At 37.8% G+C, this 15,159-nt stretch overlaps 1 protein-coding gene across 1 annotated transcript in view; it reads right to left on the bottom strand.

Moving 5' to 3' along the window:
- Positions 1–3,609: 3,609 nt before the first annotated feature.
- dnajb14 (DnaJ heat shock protein family (Hsp40) member B14) overlaps positions 3,610–15,159 on the bottom strand; it is a 38,807-nt gene continuing 27,257 nt past the window's right edge. The window contains exons 3-8 of the mRNA XM_036574842.1: positions 11,893–12,038; positions 11,461–11,649; positions 10,193–10,278; positions 7,781–7,890; positions 6,221–6,393; positions 3,610–4,496 (exon numbers count right to left, since the gene is read on the bottom strand). Of these exons, the coding sequence (XP_036430735.1) occupies positions 4,372–4,496; positions 6,221–6,393; positions 7,781–7,890; positions 10,193–10,278; positions 11,461–11,649; positions 11,893–12,038 (829 nt within the window). The 3' untranslated portion in view covers positions 3,610–4,371. The remainder of the gene's footprint in view (positions 4,497–6,220; positions 6,394–7,780; positions 7,891–10,192; positions 10,279–11,460; positions 11,650–11,892; positions 12,039–15,159) is intronic.

Below are 15,159 nucleotides of genomic sequence, written 5' to 3'. Positions count from 1 at the left end.
AAACAAATGTTCTATGAAACTCAGTCTTGTCAAAATTTTGGGAATTGTTCTTGTGTTCAGTGAGATATTGATTAAAATCTTACTTTTCAAAGGGGGTGAACTCATTTATGCTGAGCACTGTATGTATATATGTATATGTATGTATATTTCATTGTAATTACTCTATTTACTTATGTTTAAGTTTATACTCTCTGAATGTTGCTATGGGAAAGAGAGGGGTGTTTATTAGTCTGAATGTGTCTCCGTAGCATTTGTCAATGTTGTATTAACAAACTCAGAAATAGATTATCAGAACTAGGATTATTAAAACCCCCTGGACTTCCTGATTACAGAGGAATAATTAGAGGGAAAACTCAGCAGCCTCCAACCCAGAAAAGCCTGTGGTACAGGTGGCGTATTAAATGAAATAATAATAAAAAAAGACAACTTTTAAATTTTAGGCTATTTCCTGACAGTCTGAAATGATTTATATATTCAAATCTGGTGATAAATTTGACCCATACAGAGCGGATACATATAGAGCGGAATCTCTCAACAGTAACCTTGGAAAAGTCTTCTGCAGCTTACTCAACACTAGAGTGACAAACTATCTAACAACACAAGCAGAAGTCAGATTGGCTTCCTACCAAATTATTAAACATCTGGCCTTTCAAAATGACACCAATCCCTCTAGGTTGCAGGGGGAGCTGGAGCCTATCCCAGCAGTCATTAAGCAGAAGTCAGGTCGCTGGTCCATTGAATGTGGGTTCACTATTAGGCAATCAACAGTTCACTATTGCCCTTTTTATTTATAAAAAGGCTAAATCAATTTTAAGGTCTTTATGTCCTAATTAATAACCATTCATGAAAACTTTATGGGTAGTCTTATTTTAAAGTGGTACCACTCTTTTTGCTACAAGAAAATCAATTAAATTTGAAATACAAATTACAGTTTCGACTTCAATTAATTAAATCAGTAACTGAACTGATTGCATTAAATAGCAAGTGAGGTGTTTGCTGTTCATCTCTGCTGGATTCAGGGCCTCGTTGACTGCACTGGACTCAGCACACACACACACACACACACACACACTTTCTAAACCGCTTATCCTTCTGGGTCGCAGTGGGGTGCTGGAGTCTATCCCAGTGGTCATTGGGCGGAAGGCAGGACTGGACTTATAATTATATTCTGTTGATTCCTAGGTCCCAAAATGTTAACTTTACTGTTAGCTAGCCTGCAACCAGATAGCAAGGTAAACAATACTTTAGGTAGATCTACTGTTTACATACCATTACCAAGTTAAAGGACACTTCTGTGCTTAGCAAAAGTTGTGTAGACTTCTAGCTGAGCAAGACTCTTCTTAAATAGCTGAAACCCTGATAGGTAAACTATCAGTGCAGGTGACAGACTCCTGTGCTGTCTGCAAATTGACTGAAGCCTTTCAGAGAAATTCAGATGTGGGACTAGCTTGCTGATCCGCTGAAATGAGCAGTGAGGGCAGTCTTTCTCTTCTTTCGATGAGTGACAGATATAGGAAATGAAAATTCCTGTATTTGAAATGATTAGTGGCAGCTGCTGTGAAAATGGAAATGCTGTGCTGTAGTTTGCTTTGTCCATCTTGTTCCTTTTTCACCTTCGATGATTGGTCAAGCAACCTGTAACCTCTGTCTTTCATCCAATGCTTTATCATGACAGATGCAGTGTTTCATTATCACGTAGTGCAGTACATAGGGAGTAGGAAGCAGTTTGAGATTCTGCCTATGTAGGTCATAAAATAATGGCTTCAACACACAATTAGTGCATTATATGCCAAATAAAAAGCCATTTACATTTAGCCATAAGCTGCACAACTCCCCATCTAACATTTAGAGCATTAGTGTGCAAAAGCCATAGTTTCCTGACCTATGCAGGGCACTATGTAAGGAGAGTAGGGAGCCATTTGAGATTCAGCCATAGTAAGTGAGGGTTTCGTAAAATGTTGTGCACACATCTTCCGTGCAAAAAAACACAAAGGTCCAATTGCTACTTAGCCTCTCAACCACTATAACATCATAGTCGGAACTGAGAGTGCGAGTACAGCTCGAGTGTGAGTGCAGTACTGTGGCTCTGCTGTTAGACCATTCTCGGTACTCTGTTTTTTAATTTGTGTCTTGTTTAAGTCACACACGCCTCCCCCTTATGTTTTTGGAGGCTTTTTCCATCTCTAGTTATCCTTCATGGTTTTCCCAGTCAGTATCATTATGCGTTGTGCATGGTCCCACACTCAGAACACAGTGGTGCTTCAAATGTAATAAAAACAAAGTATGTCAGTTTTCGTTTTTCAGTTGGAGGTCCTTTGAACATAACTGCAGTCAGTTTGCAAAGAGGAACTGCAATAGAAAAAAAGATATTTCCTTCTAAAATCTCAGGTCACAATTGCCTTTCATTACTCTGCTTATTCAATCACAGCAGTCAAAAAACCACCCTCAGAACCAAAGCTAACCAAAGAACGTGACAAACCACATATATAAGATGTGGAGACAAAACTTACTTAATTAGTCTTTCCTTCCAGCAGTTGTTGGGCACATTATATATGTAATCCTCTCACATTCTTCTAAATCATCCCTTCACTCAGATTTAAAGTCTCTGGTGACATAGTAATAAACACAATAATGAGCATTCCATTAACTACACATTTTTGTATTTTTCTTGATTTAACTCACCTGTGTTAGCCCATGAACGGCTTGATACAGAGCAGCACCAGCCTCAAAGCAAAAATAGTAGATATTTAATTGCAGTTATTTTATAAAACTTGAGACTGATTCTTGAGCTCACTCATGACACCCCTACACAAATGCACTGCACATTTTTGCTTTCTCAGCTGAACATCTGACTTATTTACTCACTGTATTCTTATATCCTGCATACAGTAGCTATACACAATATGGACAAAAGTATTGGGACACCTATACATTACACCTACAGAAGCTTTTATGACATCTCATTCTAGTTCTACAGGCATTAACACTTTTGCACAAATTTTGTAGGTGACCTATTTTGATCTCAAAAAGGTAAAGTGCCCTCTAATGGACAAACTATGCAAAAACAATGCTCACAAGTTGGTTGAAGGATCTGTCTAGTGGCTGTTTCTTTTTAATTTGTTTATAGTCCGTTATAAACGCAGATACCAATTTATCTGCGATTAGCTCAAATGGGCCGATAATATCGGCATGCTGATTTATCGGTTGGGCTCTGTTAAACTTTACATTTCCAGCAAGAAAGCAACAACCAAAGTAAACAGCTCTTCAGTAATACGGTGTACAACGAAGGTGGCGATTGATTTAATTTTGGTTATAGGCTATAACAAGAATCAATAAATTATAATTATATTGAAAAAAGTATGCACTTTTTGGGCCATAAATTTAGTTGTAAATGTAATTTAATTTAAATTTGTTATTTTCACATGTAAAGACACAATTAAAAGGCTTACTTTTATTTTTCATCTATATTCCACTACTGTTCCAGTTAGAGTATTTGGTGAACTCTGTACCTAAACAGCTGAAATGTTAAAATGCAGGATTTCCTGATGTATATAATCATCTAAAGAATCCTAATCAAATTTTTCTGAGGTCAGAGATTTACACCCTTACTCAGTAATTAATTAAAACTTTATTCAAAGGATTAGTCAAGCTATGAAGAAGTATCTGTGTTCTCTAGAGACTTAAATAACTTGAAACATTCAGAATTAAAATGTACAACAACAAGAATCAAAATGGTTTTGGAGGTCTGTCCAGCAGGGTCCTAACATGCGCTTCTGAGGCCTTCTGGAAAATTGAGTCTCGCCCCTCCAACCACGCCCTCCTGGTACCATTTGTAATCATGGATCTTCAGTGTGGAATAGTGAAGCAGTTAACAGTGGTTTCACCAAGGTACGAGCACTGCTAATTTTTGTTTCAGGGAGAAAGGCTATGTCCCCCTGAAATTAAGTCTTTAGAAAGTCTTACACTGAGCATGTGGACAAAGCAGCAGAAACAAGGGTTTCTGATTTGGGATTGGTTTTTGTACAGCATACAGCTTGAACCAGTCTGACTTCTTATAAGAGCTACACATTGTTCCTTCAAGTTATCCTTCATAGTGGCATCTTCATCCAGAGAGACAGAACGCAGTGTTGGGAAGTGATTTGCTGAAATGCAGAAAGGCATGTAACCCAAGGAGTTTGTGGAAGGGATGGATAGGATTCAAAGTAAAAGAGCGCTCACAGTACAGTAAACGTTAAATTTAGCTTTTTTAGTATTTTTTTTTTTTTAACTCCTACTATCTCAATTTCTTTCCTTAAAAAACATTTACATATTTCATATACATACATATTCTCTCATATATATTTTGTTAGAGAGTCTGTAAGAGCTTGAAGCTCATCCACCACGGAAGAGCTCGTTTAGTCTGTCCAGTTCTTTGCAGTTATCCATGGTCATTAGCTCGGCCTTCTTGCGCAGCCTGTCATCCCTGTACACTTTAGCGGCGTAGAGCAGGTCTGTTTCTGAGAGAGAAACACACCAAAATCAGGTATTTTTAAGTCCAGTTAGCTCATATCAGGCAGTACATTTAAGTTATAGATCAGGTGAGTGAGTGTGTTATGGCGAACACCTTCAGTGCTCCATGGCTTTTATGTAACAGTTTCGTAATCTAAAGAAAGAGTAAAGCAAAGAAGTCCCAAAAACTGTTTCCAATATATAGTTCTAATATTGTCTATTTCAACCAAAAAAGTAGTTCCACCAACTTAGAGTAAGGTGGCCATTACTGTTGCATAGCAATTAGTGGTCAGCTTAATGTCACAGGTGACCGTCTTCACGCTAGACTGTTTGGTTGGACCTGACTGTTGAAATAAGTATCCAAAGCAAACTCCAATCAAAATTGGGCAAACAAAATGTCTTCCAAGCATGTAAGTGAATAATCTACTGTTCTCATCATATACTTATTGGTATAGTGTTATTTTTGCAGGAGTCCTTCTAATCAGCCCATCAATCTGGACCTTCTTTTTGAGCCTGTGCTTGTAAGGTTGTATGACATGGACCTAAAAACTCCTGCCAAATCCAAGCGAACTGCTCTAACTTCTGAATTTATCCTTAGGCTTTATGGGTGACTAGCAGCAGTGCAGAGACACCATATATTACCACATTATCACTCCTAACTAATGCTTCTTTTCAATTTTACATTTGCAAGTTAACTGGCCTATGCTTCCTGGGTGCTGCTACTCTATACTAAAATAATTCTTACAAATCTGATATAGCTTGTTTTGACGAAGTCATTTTGTTCTGTTCTGCTTCGCTTAGAATTGCACCAAAACCTTACACAGTATAGTGAGCCAGACAGAAATTACAATATATAATATAGCTTTATGTATTTTTACCTGTTCTTTTAATATAATATGAAACAACCAGCAGATATATACAGCATTTATTTAAGTCTTTGTTTTTAGTAGATAAATCTAAATAAATCTTGTCTGTGTACTGATATCGGTATAGATATATCACCCAGCATTATGTAAACTAAGACAAAACATCCAGTGAGTCTGGATCAAGAAAACAGTGACAAATCAAATGGTATTCAGTCTTTCTCTTACAAGAACTTCACTGATTATACTATTATTATACATAAAACTTTGCACATTAAATGGCCAGACAGACATGAAGTGAATCCAATCAAGGATTTAATTCTCACTGACATTCTTTTCAAATTACCTCTGGCATGCTTCTAACATTAAGTCCTAAGAATATCTTTCCAATGCCTAATTAATGACTGATGTACTTTTGCCAACCATCTTTAATCTATGAATTATTATAAATTATAAATGCTACATAAATTATAAATAACAAACTCGTGTACATCAGCTGCATCTTTACCAATCACAAGGATGAGGTGGGTTGTCTCGCCCAGACAGCGTTAGCAAAAATTGTGTTCTCCTTTGCTCTGTTTAAGTCAGAGAAACTTACCTTAAGAAAACAAAAGATGAAAGAGCAAGCATAAGCATAACCTAGCAAGCATTTTCTCTAATATAATAGGACACAACTGTTCATTTACAGTGCCATCATTTTTCTGGCATGCTTTCACAAACCTATTTTTACTTTGAAATAGATCAAATATGCTCTCCACCAAACCACAGCCTTATTCAAAATAGAACCTTCAGAGCCAAACCTATCTTGTGCAGGCTTCTGAAGCCACATGTAATGGAAGTGAAGACTGAGTTGATGAAATAAAACATACTTGTCTGTCTTTCCTTCCAGCAGTTGTTGCGCACATTGGACACGTAATCCTCCTCCACATTCTTCTCAATCTTCTGCAGTGCAGAGCCCTTATACTCAGATTTGAAGTCTCTGGTGACATAGTAATCAACATGCAGGTTCTCCGTCTGTCTCTTCACCGTCTGACCTGTCGACCTGCTCAACAGACATACCACAACCTGCATGAAAAAACTCAAGCAAGCTGGATAAAATATTTTACAGAAGCAAGCAAAATGACAATGCAATAAACCAGTTTAGATGCTATGGGTTTTGTATAAAATGATAAAACATAATTGTTGCCATGTGGCACTGGAACTGTTATCTGCAATGCATGCATTAGGAGTAAATGAATACAATGCTATTGGACTTTCATTTCCACAACTATTTTTTTTTCTTTTTCGCACATACTATGATATGATCAGTCATTATCATCCTGACCATATTCATAGTTTTCTGTATTCTTGAAACATTTATGCATATATGGTTGTTATGCACTTTCATTTCATTAGTGTTGAAAGTGTTTATGGCCTACGGCAGAATTTTCATCCTAAACATTACTTCAGTGGAATAAATGAATATTTATTTTTGTATTTGAGTGAATATGATAATAAAATAAATTCATTTCATAAATTCATCCTCTTAGAGAAAAAGAAGTAGAAGGCCAGAGATTCACAGAAGACAGTCTGTACTCCATCAGGAGACCGAAATGAAATTCTGCTCAGTGAATAATCTCTCTGATATTGTTTGAGCTATTCATGTCAACAGAGACGTGTATGAGGGGCTTATCGATTCTTCAAGGTTATGTTTTATGTAAGACTTGAGTAGTCATATGAAGGGACAGGACAACACCTGGTGGCAATAAAGAAAACAGGAATGGACAAGACATAAGTCAACCAATGAGGGAAGACAGTGAGCAAGAGACAGTTAATCGAGTACCACTTCATCGCTCCTCCTCTACTAAGCTTTCAGAGCATGTTAGCCTGAAACAAAAAGGTAACATTAGCTTCCGCTCTGAGACAAATGCTCATGGTGTGCTGGGATTGATTCCTTGCAGTAAATCTATTCCTATTTTTTAAGATACTCTGGTTTTCAATTGTCAAAAACCTACATGTGGAAGAGGAAAAGATTCCAATCACCACACTTCCTTATTGCCTTTTTGTGTATGTTCAGTTACTTTCCATGCCTAAAATAAGAATGATTATATAGAAAATTTAAGGTATTAGAGCTGTTTACCTTTCAGGTAAAATATCAGTACCATAACATAAGTTACATTAGTCTATTGTTTAGCTAATAAGACTGCACAATATGGATAAAATATTACATTGTGATTATACGACTACATAATGCAATGGCAAAATGCCCTGAAATAAAACTTTATTTTGCACTATTAAATGTCTACACTTGAATGAATATGATTAATAACTGGCTCTAAAATTCAAACACCCACCAAAACACATCTGTAATATCTGAGACTACCCAAGATGCTGCAGCCTTCTATGCCATCAGTATCGCAAAACCCAATATTGTGAAAAAATCCACATACGGTCTGGAGTACAGGCTGTAAGGAGGAGTGGACACCATCAGCTGGCTGAGAACAGACACCAGGATCAACACGACTATCGGCATAAGCTGAATAAACATGGAAAAGCCTCCCTGAGGGACAGAAAGAGACAGAGAAAAAAATCAGACAGACATCAGCTAATGCATTAGCCACCAACACTCTTCTCAAGGTAGAAACTGTGTTAATGTAGTATTTATAATGCATACCAAAGTATTAAACAGCCTCTATAATGTATTACATAGTATGTATGTGTTGCTATGTGTCATTTTATACTTTGTGACAAGCTTAAATACATGGCTCAAGGTCTTGGCACCAGCTGAAAAATTGCTGTCTCAAAAATTTGCCCCATCACATCATGTGGTAAACACACACACACACACACGCACTTTCCAAACCGCTTATCCTTCAGGGTCGCGGGGATGTGGTAAACAAAAATGTTCAAAAGCTGATGTTTTGTCTTGTGTACATTTTTCTCCCAAATGTCACTGGGATTCTCCAAATTATTAGGTCATTAAGAAATCAATATGAAGATGTCAAACGTCTATTTCTCTTTTTGGAAGGGAGGGGTGTTTGTTTGTTTGCTTTTTTGTATAATCTGTAAACACCAGCTGCCCTTTACACTGTGTAAGAAAGGATGAGTGGACCAACAGAAGTGCTACAAAATTACTTTCTTACGTACTACTTATGTAAATCTTTCCATTACTGTACATTAAAATTTGATTGGATCGAATGTTTGGTACTGTAATATGTACAGCGTGCATTGCGGGTACTTGTGTATGTTGACTTTTCACGTTTGTTGTTCATGTTTAATACACATGGCTGTAAAGCATTTTCTTTTTAGAGACAATAAAGGTACTGAACTGAAACTGCACTGACCACTAGGGGTGCAACAAACAACTAATTTGATAGTTGAATAATGTATCAATTACTGAAATGAATAATCGATTAATTGGTTTATGAATCGCTACAATACCAAATACCTTTTATGTAGCTGTTAGGTTTTAGATTTAGCTTGAGGTTGTTTTATGCATTTACTAACTAACAATGAAGGCAGTATAGATGAATAACATTTAAGAATTCAGTTTTAATGAACTTCTTTGCTAATACAAAAGGTAAAAAAATAAAACTCCAATGTATTTTCCTGTCAAAATTTATAACCAAGGATGTGCAAAGTAGCAGCAATAAAATAACAAAATAAATCAGTTTTCCTTTAATTAAGTGCTCCTGTGAGTGTCACGCTCTCCTCTGAGAGCAGATACTCCCCGCTGCAGAGGAGACGCACTCTGTTGGAGCGGATGGGAAAGTGGTGAATGTTTGTGGCGAACTTCTCTATAAACAGTTAAATTAACGATTTTGTAAAAACATTTCATTTCAACGGTAACCCTGTCCAGCTACCTAAACTGTTAGCGAGTGGTGGCCAGCGTTCGCGGAAAACAGAAAACTGTTTGCAAACGCTCTCCCATGTTCGCCGTATCGGAACACACTGGTGGTCTCGACGTTAAGACGACGATGCAGTGTTTGAAAGTGTAAGTGTTATCTGGAAAGTGAACAGGGTCGCTGTGAATAATAATAATAGTTACTTGGTTCTCTGTTCCAACTCCATTAACGATTCCAGAGAAAATGCATTTCGAAAATGAAAATGTTACAGTTCCGTTCATAACGAAGTAGGGCGGCTTTTAGCGTTAACATTAGCTAACTAGCTTGCTAGCACAACTATCGCCGCGTCCCAAACCACACACTTCTGTACTTCACATACGACACTAACGAGTGCACCTCTAATGGTATATGGGCTATTTTTACCCACTAGTGTGCTAGTGTGCGATTTGGGACGCGGCGTATCTTACCGAGATTAATCTTCTTCATCCAGTGAGCCGACGAGTTTCCTCTTCAGATGCTCCAGTATGGAGGATGTGCTCTCATGTCGGCTAAGGTCGGCTTTGCACATGGCTCAACTGACAACCTTTTTCTGAGTTTAGCTCCACACATTTGAGGATTTTGTTCTTGAGGCTGCCATCGCGCTGTTGTTAAGTCTCCAGTGAGCGTTAATGTCAAAACGTTCCTAGCGAGCATGAGAAAGACGTGTAATGACGTCACCAACTAATCGACTACTAAATTAGTTGCCAACTAATTTGGTCGTCGATTTTAGTCGACTAAGTCGAATAATCGTTGGACCCCTACTGACCACATATGAAAGAAAGGCTACCCGGACTACAAAATGACAACACTTCCTCAGGGATGTACTAAACCAGCAGTTCTGTAGTTTCTAAAGCTACTAGATTGTTCACGATCATTGTCAGTGCCACCATGATGCTAGCAGTTATTGGTGTGTTAATTGCATGGTTAGTGCATTTTAGATGAAGCAATGAGAAACAAAACGATGGAAGATCCACATACATCTCCTCTTTCTTCTCTCTCTCTTCTGCCGTGTTCCGTCTGCTGAGCGTATCGAGCACGGCCATTAGTAAATGTGTGTGTAGTTGCTGAGGAGACAGAAGGAGAGGCATGAGGAGAGATACCAGGAAATTACTTAACCTTCAACATTCACTCAACACTTCAACATTCTAACAGTTCTGCACAGCCTCAGAAATACATAACTTAAAGTTTTACCTTCTCAAATACTTCATATTTAACTTGTGAGCTAATTAGTTATCCTTTCTTAGTGTGATGGAGCTGAAAAAACAACAAATGTGCAGTGCTGAAAGAATTCTACTCTGCTGTGAACATGGTTTAGTAATTAAAAGTACACTTCAACAAAAAAAATTAAGACAACTCCCCCCCAACAATTAACTCCACATTTAAGCCGATCAGCCAAGACATGTTTGGTGTCTTTATCTGTACACTTATAAATCATCACAAATTTGCCTCAAACCATGCCGAGTTGTTAAACGATATCAAAAAGACTTGCTTATGTGGTTTCTTACACTGTATGACATACTATGGACAATATTTACAAACACTTGGTTTATTTTAATAGATTATAATATGAATACATTGTGATGATTTAACCATGCAGTATGCAGATGCTAATTGGTATCAGCTTCCACACCTGTTAGCTACATTAGCCTTGGAACTCCAGTGCTAAAACTAAAGAAGTAAACTTTATTTGGTAAGCTAACAATAAACAGAAAAAGTTGTATAAATGTGATTAGATTTTTTATTGACCTATAATACCACACAATACACAATAATCATCTGCATGCTGTTTGAACCAGCAGCAAACATGGCGTTTTCTGACAAAAGTTGACCAAACGCAAAGGTGGCCTTACAAGCGTGAAATGCAGCAACACAATGTTAATTAGGCCAGAAGGATCCCAGGACCCCATAGGTTCCCAGAGAGTGATGAAGCAATAAAGCATCAGAGTGCATGCACAGCAGCACATCCACTATAGCACTGATATGATGTGATGCAACACAGGTACAGATAAACATATTTCAAAAGTAAAACCAGGTTTGTTAAAATGCATGAATAGTATAGTCATGCATCAATATAAAGGTATTTCCACTGCTCAGATTTTTTTTCTGTTATAATTTAAAAAAATAGGTGCAACCATGACGCATCAAATAGTTTCCTACAAGTTTCCTAATATAATCAAATCGTTCTTAATGTAACTGAAATTAATGTAACAAGACAGAGTAGATTGCGTTCTGACATACTGACTTACAAGAGGGGAAGCCACCTCCAAAGAACATGTTGAAAAGATCTTCGGGTGTGATATCAGCCTCAAAGCCTCGGTGGAAGTCAAAGCCTCCTTGGCCGCCATGTCCCTGGCTGCTCAGCTCCTCCCCTCCCGTGAGGTCATACTGTCTCCGCTTATCTGCATTACTGAGCACTGCGTATGCGTTGCCGATTTCTGCAGACAACATGGAGTATGCAAAAACGATTACGCTTAAATATTCAGTTTAAGCTTCAAGTTTGTCTTCTATACTCTAAGGCACTATGTATACACAATTAAATACATGCACCCAGATGTATTCATATAAAAAGTGAAAATTTAATTAATTAATACATACCACAGCACCTAAAACACAATAGATATTTTAGATGAAAAAGCTCAATAAATACTAGACATCAAGTATAATGAAGCAAGAGTTACTTTTGAAGGCCTCCGTGGCTCCAGGTGCGTGATTTTTGTCTGGATGGAACTTTAGTGCCAGCTTCCTATATGCTTTCTTCAGCTCCTCCTCATTCGCTTCCTTACTGACGCCCAGCACCTCATAGTAGTCCTTACACCTCTTTATCCTAACCACACACACACACACACACACACACACACACACACACACACTCTCATTAACTTGCAGGGGCATCAGGCAGGATGTTCTACTTACAGGAAAGCTATAAGAGGCACCAAATTGATAGTTCAGCCAAAAATTACATTTACCCGGTCTGCCCAGCCCCACCCCATATGTAGCTGACCAACCAAGACATGTTTAACGTAGTTAACTCTGATTAACAACTGAATTGCCTTTTTTGCCAAACTGTGTTTCCTAGCTGTTGATCATTTATATCTCAATTAATACATGTATCGCTTTCTTTTATTTACAACTGCTTCAAACCAACAGATGAAAACATTCACATTCTGTTATTGCGACAAACATAATTGTGAAAGCTATTAAGTGGGGTTAGGTTGGTGGTGGAGTGAGTTTTTGCATAAATCCCTAGGCTTTATACTGGCCGATAAACCAGGACACACTGCAGCCACTGCAGCCTCTCTCCCCCTTTTTCTCTTACACAGACACACACACACACAGACACCATCATAACCATGACCCAGAGAGTTGGCAACAAACCCATGGGGCCAGGCAGTCTCAGAGAGAAAAAGAGTGAGATGAACTTGTATGGTGGAACTTTATGGTGCATAGAGTAATGAATGAGGCTGCTGAATAACTAGATAGCAAGGTATGTTTAATTTTACATGAAAAAGTTTGACATTTGATGGGCAGCGAATCATGTCAATTTTTATTAAAAACATTAATTTTATTTGATTATTTCATTAACATGTCATAACACAAAAAGAAAAATAAGAGCTAATTACAGTCGCAAGCGGCAATGAGCGAGTCCAAGTATGTGTCTGTACAAAAAGCTCTTATGCAGTTTGAGTCAAATAGGCCTAATAAGGCTTAATGCAGCTTAGTTTTTATTTATAGGCAGAGACAAAAAAACTGAAAGAAAGCCAGAGATTATCAAAGGCCTTCACTTTCTATAAAAACCAAGCAGGGGTCTTTAAACATGTATGTTTATGTCCATATGCCCTGACCTACCACGGTTTGTAGAATATGCAAAATTTCTGTCATAGCAGCATTTGCAAAGTGGTTTGGTTTTGAATGAATGAATTAAAAAAAGAATTAAAAAATTCTAAATTCAAGAATAATTCAAAATACCAGGCAGAGAGTCCATTAAAATTAAAAGTTGTAACAAGTTATGACAAATAAGTTATTCAGTGCAGTGAACTAAATCACATGGCACCAACTGTTTATTTTCAGACTTTGTAATAACATTGTAAAAGCACTTTTAATGATTTTAGGCATTTTTTTTGAGTGCTAAAAGGACCCCTGAATGCCAATCTGGAGTCTCAATATACACAAATCTTTACCATTTTGAGATGACTAGACCAATGACTGATGAGTTCTAGCAATTTAAGCAAGCAATGCCATGGCCACAATTATTAATTGATGCAGGGACTTGCACTCTCTCTGACGATAGAAAACTTAGCTTATCAACACTTCAATCCTCATGGAATCAGTTATAACTCAAATTATTTAGGTGAGAAGGATTAGGATTTTTTTTTTTTTCCAAAGTTGCGAATTTCAAGTCAGCTTAGAGGTTACATGATGTTTACTCATGCCTATATCTATTTTATTTAATTATAAAAAGAAAAAAAAACCAAAACCACAAGATAGTAATAGTATAATAACATTTTCTTTTTTAGGCAAAAAACTACAGAGACGTGACATATCAGGCTGATTCAACTGGCCTGCATGATGTCTTTGTCCAGGCACATGTAAAACCATCCAGAAAGCCTAAAGGTAGGTACAGAGCTCACTTGTGCCTGATTGCACTGAGTAGATCTTAAAATCTGCATTATTATTATTTCTATTATGAAATGTGCGGCTACTCAGGCAAGAGTACATAACAATAGTGTGGCATGTGAGGTCAGTTCTCTTGTAGCTTGTAAACTTTTAGTACTTTGAACTTCGTGAAAAGACCTGGGCTTGACTCTGACCCAGATTTTTATTATTAGACACTGTTCATAAAACTGTTAAACCACTGAGATAAAAAAAACAATCATTTTATTCCATTTAGATTCAGTTGTCAAATGAATAATTATGTTGTATTTTATAACAGCTGCAGGCTGTGTTGACACCCTCGTGGATCTGCTGTTTGACCATGTGGCAAAAGGACCTCATTCCTATGAGGAGCTCTTAAACCAGGTGCTTGTTCCTAAAAGACCTTTGTACTCGTTATGTTTAACCCAACAAAGTGAGGCAGCAGCAAATCTTCAATCACACTTCAGGAACGACAAATGAAGCACAAACAAGGTAGTGGGCTGTTCACTGGGGTGAGAAGCATCTGTTCTAATATTTTTCACACGCTTCTTTTCTCAAATTGTATAGTAAGTGCCTCCTCCTGTTTTCCAAGCAGAGCCTCCACCTGTCCTCAAGCCTGTCTGCACCAGCAACAGCCTCCACCTGTCCTTATGCCAGCCTGCATCAGCAAGAGCCTACTCCTGCCCTCAAGCCTGCCTGCATCAAAGAGCAACAAATAAAGTATAAATCAAGGTAAGAAATGAAAGTAGTCTGGTAAGGCTTTAATACTTTATTTTTAAAGCATAATGTTCATTAACACAATGCAAAACTATAATCATCCTCTACCCCTCAACAGTAGGCTGCTCATTCATTTTCCAGCATGTTCTGTTTTGCAGCACCTGATTACTTTGCCTACAACTGTATAGTAAGAGCCTCCACCTGTTTGCCAGCCACAGCCTCCCCCGTTCTTATGCAGCCTTGAATCTCAGTGCTACATGCTAGAATGTTTTACTGTACTCTTTTTTCTGTAACTACACCCTAAGGCCTTTTTTCCCCCCCATTAACAGCTGAAACGCACTGCTCTGTAATAATAAAATATACTAGCCTTGCTTAAAATGTGAATACATCTTTCCAAACTGTAAATACAACTTTTATCGTGGTCAGTTCTGCCTCTGCAGTGCCTCTCTGGTTCAACTCTGCTATAGGATGACATGTGTTCGTACCAAAGTACCATGACACATCACAGTATGCAAATCAAACAACGTTACTGCCCCCTGATGATGCCCTACTCGTGCCGCACTCATAAACATGAAAGCACAGGAGCCTAGAGCGAG

This window comes from Colossoma macropomum, unplaced genomic scaffold, assembly GCF_904425465.1.
Source record: "Colossoma macropomum unplaced genomic scaffold, Colossoma_macropomum, whole genome shotgun sequence".
Lineage (NCBI taxonomy): Eukaryota > Metazoa > Chordata > Actinopteri > Characiformes > Serrasalmidae > Colossoma > Colossoma macropomum.
Note: the sequence above shows the minus strand (reverse complement) of the source record. Positions and strands in the feature narration are given on the sequence as shown.